The 17,420-nt window shown below is 42.3% G+C and overlaps 1 protein-coding gene and 1 long non-coding RNA gene across 7 annotated transcripts in view; one reads left to right on the top strand and one right to left on the bottom strand.

Moving 5' to 3' along the window:
* LOC120406178 overlaps window positions 1-9,724 on the top strand; it is a 56,816-nt gene extending 47,092 nt beyond the window's left edge. Inside the window, exon 3 of the long non-coding RNA XR_005599122.1 lies at window positions 9,232-9,724. This is a non-coding gene — a long non-coding RNA (uncharacterized LOC120406178). The remainder of the gene's footprint in view (window positions 1-9,231) is intronic.
* Window positions 1-17,420, bottom strand: part of TAPT1 (transmembrane anterior posterior transformation 1) — a 111,389-nt gene that overhangs the window by 85,995 nt on the left and 7,974 nt on the right. For 3 of the 6 annotated variants that reach the window (XM_039540582.1, XM_039540583.1, XM_039540587.1), the window contains exon 2: window positions 10,008-10,138. In XM_039540582.1, coding sequence (XP_039396516.1) covers window positions 10,008-10,138 — 131 coding nt within the window. Of the gene's footprint in view, window positions 1-6,601; window positions 6,913-10,007; window positions 10,139-17,420 lie in introns of those variants that run through there. The other 3 variants (XM_039540585.1, XM_039540586.1, XM_039540588.1) reach the window with 3 other exon arrangements.

Below are 17,420 nucleotides of genomic sequence, written 5' to 3'. Positions count from 1 at the left end.
CGACTTAGATATTGGCACAGAAAGTACGCTTATTAAGTTTGCAGATGATACCAAACTGGGAGGGATTGCAACTGCTTTGGAGGACAGGGTCATAATTCAAAATGATCTGGACAAATTGGAGAAATGGTCTGAGGTAAACAGGATGAAGTTTAACAAAGACAAATGCAAAGTGCTCCACTTAGGAAAGAAAAATCAGTTTCACACATACAAAATGGGAAGAGACTGTCTAGGAAGGAGTACGGCAGAAAGGGATCTAGAGGTTATAGTGGACACCAAGCTAAATATGAGTCAACAGTGTGATGCTGTTGCAAAAAAAGCAAACGTGATTCTGGGATGCATTAACAGGTGTGTTGTGAGCAAGACACAAGAAGTCATTCTTCCGCTCTACTCTGCGCTGGTTAGGCCTCAACTGGAGTATTGTGTCCAGTTCTGGGCACTGCATTTCAAGAAAGATGTGAGAAATTGGAGAGGGTCCAGAGAAGAGCAACAAGAATGATTAAAGGTCTTGAGAACATGACCTATGAAGGAAGGCTGAAAGAATTGGGTTTGTTTAGTTTGGAAAAGAGAAGACTGAGAGGGGACACGATAGCAGTTTTCAGGTATCTAAAAGGGTGTCATAGATCATAGAATATCAGGGTTGGAAGGGACCTCAGGAGGTCATCTAGTCCAACCCCCTGCTCAAAGCAGGGCCAATCCCAACTAAATCACCCCAGCCAGGGCTCTGTCAAGCCTGACCTTAAGATATTTTGCCCTCTGTAGTGAAATCTGTGTGTGTCTGTGTGCACACATGCACATATATTAGGGCGGGGGAGACAAGAGTAAGACCAGCAGAAGTTCAGGTTTGAACACAAACCCTCTCCAGATCATAAGGAGGAGGGAGAAAACTTGTTCACCGTAGCCTCTAAGGATAGAACAAGAAGCAATGAGCTGAAACTGCAGCCAGGGAGGTTTAGGTTGGACATTAGGAAAAAGTTCCTAACTGTCACGGTGGTTAAACACTGGAATAAATTGCCTAGGGAGGTTGTGGAATCTCCATCTCTGGAGATATTTAAGAGTAGGTTAGATAAATGTCTATCAGGGATGGTCTAGACAGTATTTGGTCCTGCCATGAGGGCAGGGGACTGGACTCGATGACTCTCAAGGTCCCTTCCAGTCCTAGAATCTATGAATTAGAGACTCAATCTTATGGGGTTCCACAAGCTTCTGTATAGATTATTTAGGTTAATCTTTCTATCTACCCAATGGGACTCAGTGCTCAGTCTAGGAGATACCATCAGAGATGCTTAGTTTTGCAGTTCTCAAACTGTGGATTTGTCCCCCCAGAGGTAACATGCTTGTTAACAGAAAAAATGTATTTAAATAAATAATATATAGAAGTGAGAAATAACCGACCTCAACCCTACTGTCCCTCTGCAAATTTGTGTACACAGAGTCAATCCCTTACCCCCTCTCTAAAAGTGCAAAGTTTCAAAAAGTTCAATAAATAGAAGAGTGTTGCGGACGGAATAGATCTCGACAAGGAGAAGAAGTCTGGAGATAAATGTGAAAAAGGAGAGATAGGCAGTAGAAACAAAAATGAAACTGTTTGAGCAGCATATTCCAGAAGTCTTGAGGTCTTTCTTAGTATAGCCTTCATTGATTTGAGATCTACCATACCTTTCTCTCACTAGAAGGGAAAACCTATAACGACAGAAGGCCAAAAAAGAGACCCAGTATGGGAATATTTTAATGAAGTTCCTCTACCTGTGGGTAAGATAGGCATGCGTGCAAAATGCAAACAGGGCAACAAAGAAATGCAAGGCCTGGTTGCCCGAATGAAACATCATGAGAAGAACAGGAGTACTTGTAGCACCTTAGAGGCTAACAAATGTATTTGAGCATAAGCTTTCATGGGTTACAGCCCCACTTCATCAGATGCGTTTCTCAGGAGGAAGCTGCGTTGAAGATGATGAAAGGAACATGTCTGAACATGCAGGATCTTCAGGTTGGTAAACTTTTTTATTTCATACTTCTTTCTTAAGGACTGCCTGTCTTCTTTCTGGACTATTCTTGAATTCTCATGTTTGAGCAATGTTGTTACTCTATGGTACTATGTCTTATGTTGTTACTCTATGGTACTATCATTTTAGATGCAGTTGTGATAAAAATAAATAGCTGAAATAGGCAGGTTTTCTTTTTACAATTTCACCTTTAAAGTAGTACTGTCAGTGAATGCAATGAGTAATACTAAATGAGCAGTATGGTAATAATAATTAAATAACTGCATTGACTTATTTTGTTTAGGAGAATCCATCCTCAACATACAGGATTCTGAAGACTATCCACCTTCAAGATCACCCTAATTTTCTATAGTTTCTGAGTTATCTGCCAAGGATAGTATTTCAGTCACATCATGTTTATCACATAGCCACATTGTATCACCTGTAGCAAAAAGAAAAAAAAATCTCCATCATCCAGAAACAACCATAGATAAGTTTGTGATAAGAATCAGCAGATTACAAAAAGCGGTAATTGATGAAAAAATTGCCCAGTTTGCTTATGCAACAAACTCTCCTTTCCATATGATTGAGAACCCACACTTCATTAACATGGTTCAGTCATTAAGACCAGGATACAGTCCACCCAACAGAGCAGATGTTGCAGGCAAATTCCTGGATAAAGTCTATGAAAGAGAAATTGAGCAGTGTGCAGAAGGTCTAGAGGGTGAAATTGTTAACCTGAGTCTTGATGGGTGGAGCAATGTCCACAATGATCCTGTTGTATGTGCTTGTGTGACAACAGAAGGGGGAATGTCTTCCTTACAGAAACAATTGATACATCAGGAAATGCACACACAGCAGAATACTTACAAGTAGCAGCAGTAAAAGCTATAACAAACCGTGAAAAAGAATTCAAACGTCTAGTATGCAGCTTGGTCACAGACAATGCTGCAAATGTATCCAAGATGAGAATAATTTATTTAGAAGAGAGTCCCAAGCTAATAACATATGGCTGCAGTGCTCATTTGATGCACCTCCTAGCCAAAGACTTCAGTGTTCCAGAAATAAAGGCTAATGATGTTGAAATTGCAAAATACTTCTCTAACACCCATTTTGCAGTAGGTGCTATGAAAAAAGTGGAAGGAACCAAGCTAACTCTCCCACAAGATGTGTGATGGAACTCAGTAGTGGACTGTTTTGAGCACTATATCAAGAACTTGCCTAATCTGATGACAGTTTGTGAACAAAATCGTGAAAAGATAGATGGCACTGTCACAGCCACAGTTGTCAACATTGGTTTTAAGAGAAATGTTGAACACATGCTGAGTACCCTGTAGCCTATTTCTGTAACCTTGAACAAAATGCAGGGAAACAGCTGTTTTATTGCTGACACTGTTGAAATTTGGAAGGAACTGAGTGAGATCTTAAAACGAGAAATATGCAATGACAGAGTTAAATTACAAGCATTAAAAAAATGAATGGGACAAGCACTATCTCCAGCTCATTTTCTTGAAAATATTCTCAATACTCAGTACCAGGGTCAAGCCTTGACTGCTAAAGAAGAGGAGATGGCTATGACATGGACATCCAGCAATCATCCCTCCATAATACCAACTATAATAAACTTCAGAGCTAAGAGTGAACCATTCAAGAAATATATGTTTGCTGATGTTTTAAAGAAAGTCACACCAGTGAACTGGTGGAAGTCACTTAAGCACTTGGATTCAGAGACTGCTGAAGTGATAGTCTCACTTTTAACAGCAGTAGCTTCTTTTGCTGGTGTAGAAAGAATATTTTCTTCCTTTGGACTAACTTATTCCAAATTGAGAAATCGTTTGGGACCTGAAAAGGCTGGAAAGCTTCTTTTTCTTTTCCAGATTATGAACAAACAGGAAAATGAAGGTGAAGACAATTGAGTTAGCTGCAGAAGCCAATATTTTAATTTTCTCGTGTTGACCTGGCTGACAAAGTCGATTTAATTTTTGGTTTGTTTTTTAAAAAATTCATTTCACTATTTTAGTTAAAAACAATTAAAAACAAATCTGAAAACTTGAATGTTTAACTAAATTCAAAAATTCATATGCTTGTTTTGTTAAAATATTATATGTTTGCTGTTGAAGAAAAAAATCCAGAATACATAATGTTGTTGTTTTAGTTAAATATAACAACAATTTAAATGCCTGTCTGATGACGTTCTCCTCCTAATACAGCATGGCAAGAAAATCCTCCAAATATGAATGATTAACCTGTTGAATTGGAGATAGCTCACCTCCCAATGACTTCATAAATATATGCTTCAATTATCTTTGGTCAATGAAATAACCAAACAGTCATTAATTTGCTAATATAGCTATAAAACTAATCTGAAAAGTTTTTTTAAAAAAATCACTAAAAACTGTATTTTGTGTACCTTCTAAAAATGAAACCTACATCTATCTCTGAGTTGCAATGAATATGTATTAAGGTTATAACAACCAACAAGAATGCACTTTTATGTAGAAATCCATGATTAAATCAAGTCTTCCTGACTAGTGATTTAAATCAAATCCACCCTGCTAAGTTTTCACACACCCGCCTCCCTCCATAAAGGTATATATTTTTTAAATTAGTTTTAGTTGTTAGTGCACATTATGAATTTTCTTCAAGACTTTCAAAAGTTAACTATTTGCTAAAATAAAATTTAAAAAGAAAATATAGGGGGAAATGGCAAGCATGAATGGTTTACAGCAAATCCTGAATACATATTATTGGTCCGAGAGCATTCCGATATTTAGTTTCCTTCTCAATGATGAAAGAGAAGGGAAGAGAACTGTCCCTTCCACCTCACCCCTTTAAGAATAAGGGGGGACATGGTCAGGTAATTCACAAAAATCCACTCTCTCCCTTCCCCTAAATTTAAGTTGGTCATTTGTGTCTCTAGGTTTTTGTGTCACCTACTTCCTGTGGACTAGCACATGTTCATTCCTATGTTAATGAACAAGGTGTTCGTGGTAAAGATGCCAGTAGGAGCAGAACAAACCCAGTCATGATTGTGTGATCCTTTGCAGATTTATTGCTGACTATTTCAGCACCATTGTAAAAGAGCAGAAACAGCTGGTAAGAACACAAGGAGAAAAGGGATTTCTCACCCCTCCTCTGCTCATGGAACCAGGACTTTGAAGGCACATGACTGCACGGGCCACTCAAGCATAACCCATTAATGAGAGAAAGGCTTATCCCAATTCCTTCTAACTTCTTTTCCTGCAACCCTCTTACTCCCTCTCTCTTACCGACAGACAAGTTAGAATTGTAGTCACTGTTAAACAAGGAAAGTTCAGGAGATAAAGTTCTAGGTAATGATGTGTCATAAAGGAGTTCAGAAGAGCAGGCAGTTTCTCAAGGAGAATATAAACGCAGTTAATATAAACAACAACGGAGAAGGAACAAAAGCCAAAACGGGGAAAGAACAGGTTAAAGAATATTTAGATAAGTTAGATGTATTCACGTTGGCATGGCCTGATGAAATTCATCCCAGGGTACTTAAGGAACTAGCTGAAGCGATCTCAAAACTTATCAATTATCTTCAAGAATTCCTGGAGGATGGGTGAAGTTCCAGAGGACTGGAGATGGGCAAACATAGCACCTATCTTTAAAAAGAGGAACAAAGAAGAACAAGGGAATTATAGGCTAGTCAGCCTAACACTGATACCTGGAAAGATACTGGACCAAATTATTAAACAATAAATTTGTAAGCACCTAGAGGATAATAGGGTTATACAGAATAGCCAGAATGGATTTGTCATGTCAAGAACAAATTGTGCCAAACCAACCTTATTTCCTTCTTTGACAGAGTTAATGATCTATTCTAGGAGATGGGGGAGGGGAGGAGTGGTAGACTTGAGTAAGGCTTTGGACACAGGCCCACATGACATTATCATGAGCAAACTAGGGAAACGTGGTCTAGTTGAAATTACTATAAGATGGATGCACGTCTGGTTGAAAGACCATACTCAAAGAGTAGTTATCAATGGGTTTGCTGTCAAACTGGGGAGGCATATCTAGTGGAGTCTCACAAGGGTCAGTCTTGGGTCTGACACCAGTCAATATTTTTATTAATGACTTGAATAACGGAGTGGAGAGTATGCTTATAATATTTGCTGATGACACCAAGCTGTGGGATTGCAAGGACTTTGGAGGACAGCATTACAATTCAAAATAACCTTGACAAATTAGAGAATTGGTCTGAATTCAACAAGATAAAATGTAATGGAGAACATTCTACACTTTGGAAGGAAAAAACAAAAGCATAACTACAAAATGGGGAATAACTGGCTAGGTGGGAGTTCTGCTGAAAAAGATCTGGGGGATAAAGTGGTTCACAAATTGAAGAGGAATCAACAGTGTGATGCAATTGTGAAAAAAGGTTAATATTCTGCGGCGTTGTAACCCAGAAACCTTTTGGCACCTACTGGTAGAAAGTGCAGGGGGCATATGGAATGTTTCAGGGATTCTGTGGGTTTTATATATGCATAATAATTCACTAAAGGGTGGCATGTGAGGTTTCTACCATAAACCAATAGCCTAACGTAGCTATGAATAGTATTTAAGAAGTTATATATCTATATCAAAAATTATGTTCTTACGGCAGGAAACCAGGAGGTGACACGTCTCGGACAGGGTCCTTTCTTCGGGGGGCTTCTCTTCCTGTTTGATCATTATGTGTTCCAACATATGACTATTTGCATACTGAAACAGATGCTTATCAAGGATACAGCTACACTGTTTCTTTCAGCTGTGTGTCGAGAACGTATACAGGGACCTCCTCCTCCCCTGCTCCCCCCACCCACTAGCATGAGTATAAATAGCAGCATATAGGACAAGGCACAACTTACGTGAGAAAAGACACTGAAGGGTGAGAGTATATACCCGAGTACATACCCTACATGGCTCTTTATTTGCCCAAGCCATGCCTTCCTGCCTACCCTGCTATTTTTAGCAGCGCAATGTTCTGCTGCCTCCCTGCTGCTGGAGCCTTTCCTGCCACAGGGAAAGACTGGCAGAGGCAAAAGGCTCCATGGATACACTTACCCTACAGGCTATCACCAGTGATAGTGTAGACACAGCCTAAGACATTGCAAAATCTACACAAAAGGAGTACATGTGAAAAAATAACCAGCAGGGGTGGTGTCCTACTTATCAATGATAATGGATTGTTTGGTTATATCTAGGTCTTTCACTAAGGAGGTAAACTAACAGCATGACTTGTCTCATGAGTGGAAGATCACAGCCAAGCCTGGCTGTAAAACGCTGGATGAGCATTGCTCTGTAAGACATGAAAATATCTAATTAAGTCTAGGTTCTAGAATACATGTTATAATTTTATGTTATACATAATCATTTGTTTCCAATACTCCTACTGGCTACCACTCTCTATATTTTGCTAAATAAGCTTTTACTACAAATCTATGTAAGAAAAGTGTGTTAAATGAAACAGTAATCTGAGGTGTAATTGGTAAGCTAGGGTGTACTGTTCTTTGCAAGCAATGAATCTGTGACCACAAGTGTCCAGTGGAACAGGGGCTGGACACTCCAGAGATGCTCAGAGAGGGCTTGGGGATTGGAGTGTGCCTACTGCAGTGGTCCCCAAACATTTCACATCACACATCCCTTTATCTCAGTCGGGAGCTGGGACGTGGCTCTGGGGGTGGGGGAAGGAGAATAAGCGGACAGAAGTAAGGCGGCTGAGGTCTGATCTGAGGCTGGGAGAGGGACCCGGAACAGAGCCAAGGCTGGGGTCAGGGCTGGAGCCAGGGCCAGGCCACTTTTGAGGACTGAGGCTGGGGCCGTAGCTGGGTATGGAACTGCGGCCGGGCGCCAGGGGGCGAAACTGGAGCCACAGCTGTGGGCAGGAGCAGAGCTGTGGCTGGGAGCTGGGGCCATGGCTGCACTGGAGCAGAGTGGGGCTGGATGGTGCTCCCTCCACAACCCCCATGAAGGCTAGCCCAGGCCCTGCCAGACCCCCACAAACATTCCTCCCACTGGCCTACTGCTGACAAGAAGAGGGGCAGCAGGGCCTGTGTAGGCCTAGTATTGAGTGCTTGTGTTGTCCACAGAGTTAGGGAGTTGACCACCGGCAGGCAACCCCCTCCCTAGGCTTCAAAGACAAAGCTACAACTTCAAAGCACCACCTACAAAGCTATTTTCAGAGGGCTAGCACAAGCCCTACCAGAAGCAAGTCTGTTGTCACAGACTGTGTAGATATACTCAGCGCTTTCTCTTTTTTCCTGGTCAACTTTAATCCCTCCTCACCCCTCAGCTCTCTCTGGCTATTGGAAGGGATCAACAGTATTCTCTCCCCCAGGCACTTTCCTAATGTGAGTTGTTTATGTCTTCACTGTTCACTCTTGGCTGTATGAATAATATCTGACAATGTCTCTAAATGTAATTATGCTCATGTGCAATTCAAGCCTATGACCCAACTTAAAAATGAAATGGAGCTACATACTGTTCCGGCATCACAAGAATCCCAGGAGAGAAAAGCCAGCTGCTAAGAGACATCACAGTTTAACCTAGACTCGGAGAGAAATATATAGCTTTCTTCTCCATATATGATACAGCTTTGCTTAAGGCAAATGAGTGATCAAAGAAATATAGTGGGTAATGGGGAGATCAGTATTAAAAGGTGCTGATGTCATTAGTCCAAAAACATCACCTTACTAAGTAGCTAAAAAGGAAACAGTAAGGGAATAAAGGAGACTGGCATGGTTAAACAGGCAGTTTACACACTTATGCTCATACTTTTGCATGTTTGGGTTTCTTTTAAGTTTAACCTTAACTCAGTATTTCTTTGCTTTTTAAGGTTGTTGCTAACCACTATTCTAAGAACTTTTACCCTTAAGTTACTGATATGTAATCTGAATTTTAGTTTAATCTTCTAGGTGATCTGCAAAGAACTTTCGAAAAACTGGAATTCTGCCCTTTTTTTTTATGATCTATACAAGATTTTTAAAAATTATGTCAAGTTTGGTATGCCCCGTTTTTTCTAGAGGACATCCAGGTGATCTCAGGAATATTTATTGTGAACTCCAGCAATTTAGATGAAGAGATTTGAGTGCTGAATCTTTAACAAAAGTTCATTTAAATATTTGTCAGTCACTGGTAATAAATAGGGGTCAACAGAAATATGAAAACAGAATTTTGAACAGTTGAACAAAAAAAGAATTCCCTTCAACTGCTCAATTTTCATTCTTGTGATGTCATTATTTCATTCTAGCAGATCCTGGGAGATGCACAAGAAGAAAAAGAATGGCCCTCAATCTCTTCCGCTACTCCTCTCTACCTATAAGAGGCGCTCAGGAGCAAACAGTCATAAGGAAGTGGAGAAAGCAGGAACCCAGAAGAGCTTCCTTTTTCCTACACTCTGGGCAGGAGATCTGGAGAGTAAACAACCTCTTCCCTTAGCTGTAACTTCCCTTAGCTGTCACCTGCTTCCCAACCTGGTGTCTGGGGCTGCCTGCAAGCCATAGTTACCTCAGTAGGTTCTGATCTTGCTATTTAAAACATTATAAACTAAAATTTGATCTCATGCAACAGATACTAATTAGATGACTTCGGTGAATAAAATTTTTTATCTTACTCCTTTTTCTTTTTCTTTTTTTGGCTACAGAGTGACAAAACAATTTGAAGATTTTCTGAACACACCATTATGTCAGTTCAGGAATCCTTTTTCCCTAATTTATTTTAAATTTAGCCAAATATACATATTTTCCTAGGCCCCAGACTATCAATTGTGAAGATCATAGTCTTTTTTTTTTTTTTTGGGGAGGGGGACGACACCACCCACGGACTACAAGTTGGAATCAGAGGGAGGAGGAGGAGCAGCAAGTTTGATCTCAAAATAAACAATTAACTACCACCTCATTTGGGGTTTATAAACAAAGCTCTTAATTTAAAAATATGTTTTGAAGAATTAAATTGCTCTAAATACCTTAGCATGACAGCCATGGTTTGAATGTGTAAAGCAAAATAAACATCTTAAGAATACTTCACCTTTTCCAATTCTCTTGGTATTCGCATACATGTGTATACTCTCTCTCGCCGTTCTGTGTATTTTGCTTCATTATGTTCAAGGAAGTAACCTCTTGTTAGTTCAGCACTGATGAATCTCAGCAGCGAAAGGTCTGCACAGAGGAAAACATATAAAAACAAGTAAAACCCGTACAGAAAACATATCAAACATTAACTTAACTTTAAAAATGACAAGCCCAACTGTGCTTCCTTTTTCAAGCCCCCCGCAAATATTTCTTGACCTGTAAAGCCTCCTACAACCTTTAACTCTGGCCAGGTCTATACGAGGAGCTGTCAGTATAGTCCAACAAAGCACTCCTAGTGTGGATACAGTTTATTCAGGCAACTCTGTTTTTATCTGTATGGCTTATTTCAGCCCCCGAGTAAAATAAGCTATACTTGCAAAAGTGCAGTTTTGCTGGTATAACTGCATCTACACTAGGTACTTTTGCTGGCACAGCTAGGTAGGTGAGAGATCGCACCTCATCACACCCTTGACAGGCAATGCTAGCAAAAGCTTGTAATGTAGACCTGGCCTTAGTCTAAGAAATTTCTAAAACAAGTGTAGTGTTATTGAAAGCTTTCAAATATTTAATATTTTCCTTCTCAGAGACACTGACAGTTTGTTCTTCATGCTTTATTAAAATCTTGGCTGATGCTCATATTAAAATGTTCATAAATACATGACCAACTAATTCAATGCACAAAAATTATCATCACCACAAATCAGACATACTTGGGACCATTTGAAGAAACCTAGACCTCTAAATGGCACATGGATCTGATGGCAACGATAAGAGCAGTTTTTGTTTTTTAAAAATGTGGTACAAACATTCACAGTAACTTCTGTTTTGATGGCATGGAGTAGTACTCAACACTTTTTGGAAGCATTTCCTCTTCCGATTATGTGAACTCAGAGATTCCAAGGCCAGATGGGACCATTGTGATCATCTACCCAGACTTCCTGAATAACACAGACTATAGACTTAGGCTGGTCCACATTACAAAGTTAGGCTGACCTAAGTTGCCTTGCATCGACCTATTTGTGCACATCTATGCTCCAATTTGTCTTTGGCCAACATTAGTGCCCTATTGCAGCAACGCACTACAATCACTTCCCTGAATGACACAGAGACAACTGAAAGTGACGCAGTGTGAGTGTATACACTGCATGACCTGTGTCAACTCTAACAGTCCTCCAGCAGTTGTTCCACAATGCCCCATTCCCTGCAGCAGTGACCAGTCTAGTCACAATTTTATACTCCACTGCCAAGGTTACAGAGACCGGAAGCCACCATCCCCTTTAAAATTCCCTGCATGTTTTTGAAGTGACTTCCCAATTGTCCACATTGGCAAGCACACCTACCAGCTTGCCCTCGTTGTGTGCAACGGCCCAAACAACCATGCCAGCTCCATGAGCTAGAAGTGCTCCTAATACTTCCTGTCTATTCCAGGCAGATCTCCTGGGCCTGCGGGGACAAGAGACTGTGCAACAACAGCTAAGGCCTAGCCATACAAACACAGACATCTAAGATCATATTGCACGAGGGATGCAGCAAGGAGTGTGACAGGGATCAGCAGCACTGCCAAATTAAAGTGAAGGGACTTTGCCAGGGAGCACAATAGATCCGGTGCTACACCGCAGACCAGCAGCTTCTACAAGGAACTGTATGTCGTATTTGGCAGAGACCCTACCAGCACCAAAAAGACCATTGTGGATACCTCAGAGGAGCTTGAGACTGAGACCACTGCCATGAACAATGAGGTGGAGGAGGAGGAAGATGCAGCAGAGCACTCGAGCCATGCCATGAGCCAGGCCCTGTTTGAGACTCTGCAACAGTATAGCCAGTCCCATCAGGTGAGTATGGATGAGCATGCATTTTTCCTTACAAAGTTTAAATTTAAAGATGTTGCTCATTATCAAGAGAAAGGTATAGATTTTTCATTGTTTTATTTATACAAGAAGATGCAGAGATACCAAAGCAGAGGTAGAGTTGGCATGTTTTTCATTTCCCTGTTGGATTGCAGGGGGTGGGGGGCTGGAGATGAGAAGGAAGCCTGCACAGGACTCCGATTATGTGTCTAGGTCCTTTTTAGTCTCCTGAGAGATCTTGGTGAAAGTTTCATGGAGGTACTCTACAACCCTCTCCTGAAGTTTTCTAAGGATGGTTGCTTTATTTCCTCTACCACAGTAGGATGCTTTCCCATGCCGCTCTGTGATGAGTTAGGCTGTCACCATTGCAGTAAAAAGGCTAGTGGCATATGGGTCCAACCGGCTTCAGGACACCAGCAGCAGCTGTGTTCTCTGTGTCATTGTGACCCTCAGGAGTGAGATATCAGCTAAAATCACCACTACCTATGGAAAACAGTGCTAATATTCAGTGCCATTACCCCATGCTCGCATGCATGGAATAGGGACTGAAATTTTACAGCTTCATGCAACAGAAAATTCTCCCACCATGGCTGGGGCTGGAGAGCGGTGCTGTACTGAGGTGGCCCGAAGCTAAAACGTCAATAAGCATTTCCTATCTGAAGTATTTATGGGACTATGGAAAGGGAGTTTTGAAACTAATCTTTCCCTTTTCTTTCTGACTCTAAATCCAATGGTACATCTATCTGTTTTTATCAGCAGCTTCTGGTGTGGCAGCCTTAAGGGTGCCCTCTCCATGCCTGCAGAACACCTGACTCTGATGAGGAGAGAGAAGAGGACTAGAGAGGATATGGTCTGTGGGATCCTGCAAGCCAGTGCTGCATCGGACAACGAACAAAGGGCTCGGAGGCCCAATATGACTGACAGCATGGAGAAAGACAGAGAGGACAGGTGAAAGGCTCAGAGTTCCAGAAGGAAATGCAACAGGAAATAACGTGTCTTCTCAAGCAACAAACCCAATGCTGTAGACCCTGGTTGACCTATAGGTCCCAAAATCCCAGACTTTCCACCCACTGCAAATCTTTGAGATCTCCATGGTTACTGCTCCCTCTACGCTGCAACATACTAAGTGCATCGTATCACAGGTCACATCCTTACCCTACCACGCCATGCCAGGGACAGCAAGGAAAACCACAGCTCTACCTACTCTGACATGAAAAAAAACAACAGAACAGTTTTTGTACTTGTAGCCAAACATTAAATCCTAATTTTAAAGTTTCACTCTGTTAATTTAAATAAAATAAAATTTTGCATACTGTTTTTCCAACTCAAAGTTCTGTTTTTGGAGAATGAAGTTGTCTTTATTAGTTCACAATTAATATTTCAGAATGCACAACAGTACCCAAAGCAAAGAGCACTTGTAAATGCACAACAAGCACCACATAATTCTTGGTTCAGTAAAATACCCACTCATGTTTATAAATGTAAAGCAAGCACTACGCGATTTTTAGCAGCACTCAAATCTCCAGACCCAGAAAACACTACTGTGGATAACCATTAGAATGCTCTTTCAAAGTCTCCCCCACCTGTATAGCTCCACACTGAGCTCTTGTAATGGCCCTTGCATCTGGCTGTTCAAATTCAACAAGCCGCGCTATCTCTCCCCTCAACTTGGCAACAGCTTTTCTCCCTTTGCCTCACAAATATTATGCAGGCAAGTGCGTGGATATGAAAGATTTTGAGTTGCTCTATTCTGTTTCCTAAGCACAGCACTGAAAACACAGACTTGATTAACTGAAAAATAAGACAAGAACTAAAATAAAATTAACTAGGTTGGTAAGTAATAGGGTGGCAACAGCAGACCTTAGCATTAGGATGCATAAATTAACAATTGGAGACAGATTATGAAGGATGAGGTAATTGTTTAGTTTAATAGTTTTGGTAAATTGGGGTGAGTAAAATGTTGGCACACAGCCAAGAAGAGTGAAATAGCAGTTTTTGGGTTTGCCTATGGTTAGCATGTTGGCAGGCAGCAAATGAGACTTGGGCCAAGCAAAGGTAACTCCAACACTGCAGGGAGAGGTCAGTCAGCATACTCCTCCAAAACTAGGTGAGGGTCACCAGACCATAAATGTAAACAGACCATAATCCTAAGACTTATTATGTAACAGCTTTGATTGACAGTTAGATTTAGCAGTTGTGATTGGACTACAAGTACAGACCAATCAGAAAGGGTCTACATTTGATTGGAGGATAAGGAAGGAGTGAAAGAATAACCAATCAGAACAGGCCAAAATATGAATATAAGGCAGACAGTCAGCAGGCAAAAGTGTGGGGTCATCAGTCAGTAGAATGGTCTGGAGCAGCACGAAGCAGCAGCAGCAATGCTGGGACAGAGCAGAAGGACCCTGACAGAGCAGAGGAAGAGACGCCTACAAAGAATAAGCATACTAGCTATAGTGTAAATGTAGAATAAAAATAGGATTAATAAGTAGGTGTGTGTATGTTTGGGTTAATAAAGGTGTGTTTGTGTTATGAATATTAAACTTTATACATATAGAACAATGTAAGGGCTTGTCTACACTACCGCTTAAGTTGATATAACTTACGTTGCGCAGGGGTGTGAAAAACTCACTCCCTGGAGTGACGCAAGTTACATCGACTTAAAAAGCTGTCCAGACTGCGCTATGTCAGCAGGAGATGCACTCCCACCGACATAGCTTTTGCCTCTCATTGAGGGGGAGTAATTATGCCGAAGAGAGAGTGCTCTCCCGTCGGCACAGTGCATCTATACCAGGCACTACAGCAGTGTCCTGTATTTGCAACATTTATGAGAATAGTGAATAGCCTTGCAGGCTTTATGCATCTGTCAGAGATGGGAGACATCAAAAAAGTCCCATGCAACTGTGCGGGACTTTTTAAAAAATGGTGAGAAAATTATGGGACATGGACGGGGATAGTTGCATGCTGGGAACTTGACTTGTGGCTCCCAGAAATACCTGGGTAAGTCATTTCTATTTCATAACACATTGTAAACATTTCCCAAAAAAGGGAGCAAGCCAGATTGTGGCACGTAGCACACTGGGATACCTTCCTGTGGTGTACCACACTTCACATTAATACAAGCACTCCTGGTGAGTATGCACAGTGCTGGCCCATCGAGCCAAGCATGCATGTGACTGCAATACACAAACTTCAGTGGCTGTGCACCAAAGTAACTTGTGTTGACCAAAATTTGTAGTGTAGACACAGGCAAGGCATTAAACGCAGCACTTCCTTTACAAGCATTATTCCAGTACTTCCCAAATTTTTCATTCTGAGCATCAGGAAAATGAAACCAATTGCAGCCCATCCCTGTCTCTGCAACCCTGCCATGTGTGCATACAGCCTACACATCTTAATTTATACATCTTCCACCTTCTTGCTCTATTTTACTAAATGAAAGCGTAGATCACGATACTTCTCCTTTCTTATATGCTTTGAAGAGAGGCGAAAGAGTTTAAAATGTTGACATTTAAGGTATCGCCATTGGCACCTGAATTAGTACCCACTGAAATGAAAGGGATAATTCACACACCAGAGCTATTGTTTCTGGCTCTCTACAAATTCAGGGCAGGTCTACACTTAAAACACTGCACCAGTGCAGCTGTGCCACTGTAGCGCTTCAGTGAAGATGCTACTATCTCTAAAATCTTCTGTCGGTGTAATTAATCTCTCTCAGATAGAGGCAGTAGCTATTTTGATGGGAGAAGCCCTTCCATCTATGTAACGCTATCTATACCAGGGGGTTAGGTCAGTATAACTGCATCACTCAGGGATGTGGATTTTTCACCCCTGAGTGGCACAGTTATACAGATGTAAGTTTATAGTGTAAATGTGGCTTCGAGTATTTGGGTATTGATTAGAAGCTTCATATTCTGAAGGTTTTCTTTGCAAAAACAACAACAGCTATATATATATATATATATATATATTTTTTTTTTAAAGCTGACACTTTGGTGAAGAATACAGAAGTCCTTCTATGCCCGCCACTGGCATGTCCTTCACACTGGCCAAGTGAGGCTTGGTATATGCTTAAAATTTAGGTCGAGCCAGCTACAGTGTGAAAAATCCACACTCCTGAGAGCTGTAGTTATGCCGACCTATTCCCTGGTGTAGACATAGCTAGGTCAATGGAAGGATATTTCCACTGACCCAGCTACTCTCGCTCCAAGAGATGGTGTTCCTACACTGACAGAAAAACCCCTTCCATTGGTGTAGGCCAGGGGTCTCAAACTCAAATGACCATGAGGGCCACATGAGGACTAGCGCATTGAACCGAGGGCTGCATCACTGACACCCCCCCTCGCTGCCTCTGGCCCCGCCCCCAGTCCACCTCTTCCATTAGGCCCCGCCCCTGCCCCACCTCTTTCCACCCCTTCCCTGCCCCAATCCAACCCCTTTCCTAAAGTCCCCACCCCAACGCTGCTCCCAGGGGGTGCAGGAGGGGTGTGAGATGCAGCAAGGGGCTCAGGACAGGGAGTTGGGGTGCAGGAGGGGTATGGGATGTGGCAGGGGGCTCAGGGCAAGGAGTTGGGGTGCAGGAGGGGTGTGGGATGTGGCAGGGGCTCAGGGCTGAGAGCTGGGGTGCAGGCTCCAGCCCGGCACCGCTTACCTAGAGTGGCTCTGGGGTGGCAGCGGTGCACACCGAGGCCAGGGCAGGCTCCCTGCCTGCCTGCCCTGGCCCCGTGCTGCTCCATTCCAGGAAGCAGCTGGAACTGTGTCCCTGCAGCCCCTGGGGGAGCGGGAGGGGCTCAGGGTTCTGTGCATGTGCTGCTCTTGCCGCTCCGCTAGGTACCTCCCACGAAGCTCCCATTGGCCGCGGTTCCCTGTACCCGGCCAATGGGAGCTGTGGTGGGCAGTGCCTGTAAGGAGGCAATGCAGGAGCCCTCTGCCTCCTTTCCCCTCCCCTCCCGGCCTGAAAGGGCGTGCTGCCAGCTGCTTCAGACAGTGGCGCAGGGCTCGCAATGCCACAGGGGGCAATCCCGTGGGTAGGCGGGGGGGGGGAGCTTGGCGGGCCACACGCAAGAGCCCCGTGGGGCGCATGTTTGAGACCCCTGGTGTAGGCTGTGTCTACATTATGGGACTATGCCAGCAGAGCTATGGCACCATCGCTATGCGGCTATAGTCATAGCATAGACATGCCCCACAAGTTGGGAAACACTGCATTAATCAATCCTCATGTCTGAGGTAGAAAATTACCACCACCACTTAAACAGCAAAACAGAGGTTAAATCCCTTACCCAAGTTCACAAAAGCAAGTCAGGAGCAGAGTGTATAAGAACTCCAGGTCCTGTGCTCTGATAACTAGGTCACATTGCCACGGACATCAATCTATACTTGTTTCCACAGTTTGGGTAAGAGTTTTTAAAACAAGTGTTTGATAGGCATTAAAACAACACAATTCAATCCACAAAATTAAATCTTAGGCTAATCAAATCATTTTCTACATCACTAATACCAATTCCCTACATTTCAATGGTGAT

The sequence above is a fragment of the Mauremys reevesii genome, linkage group 5, assembly GCF_016161935.1.
Source record: "Mauremys reevesii isolate NIE-2019 linkage group 5, ASM1616193v1, whole genome shotgun sequence".
In the NCBI taxonomy this organism is placed as follows: Eukaryota; Metazoa; Chordata; order Testudines; family Geoemydidae; genus Mauremys; species Mauremys reevesii.
This window is presented reverse-complemented; position numbering and strand designations above follow the sequence as displayed.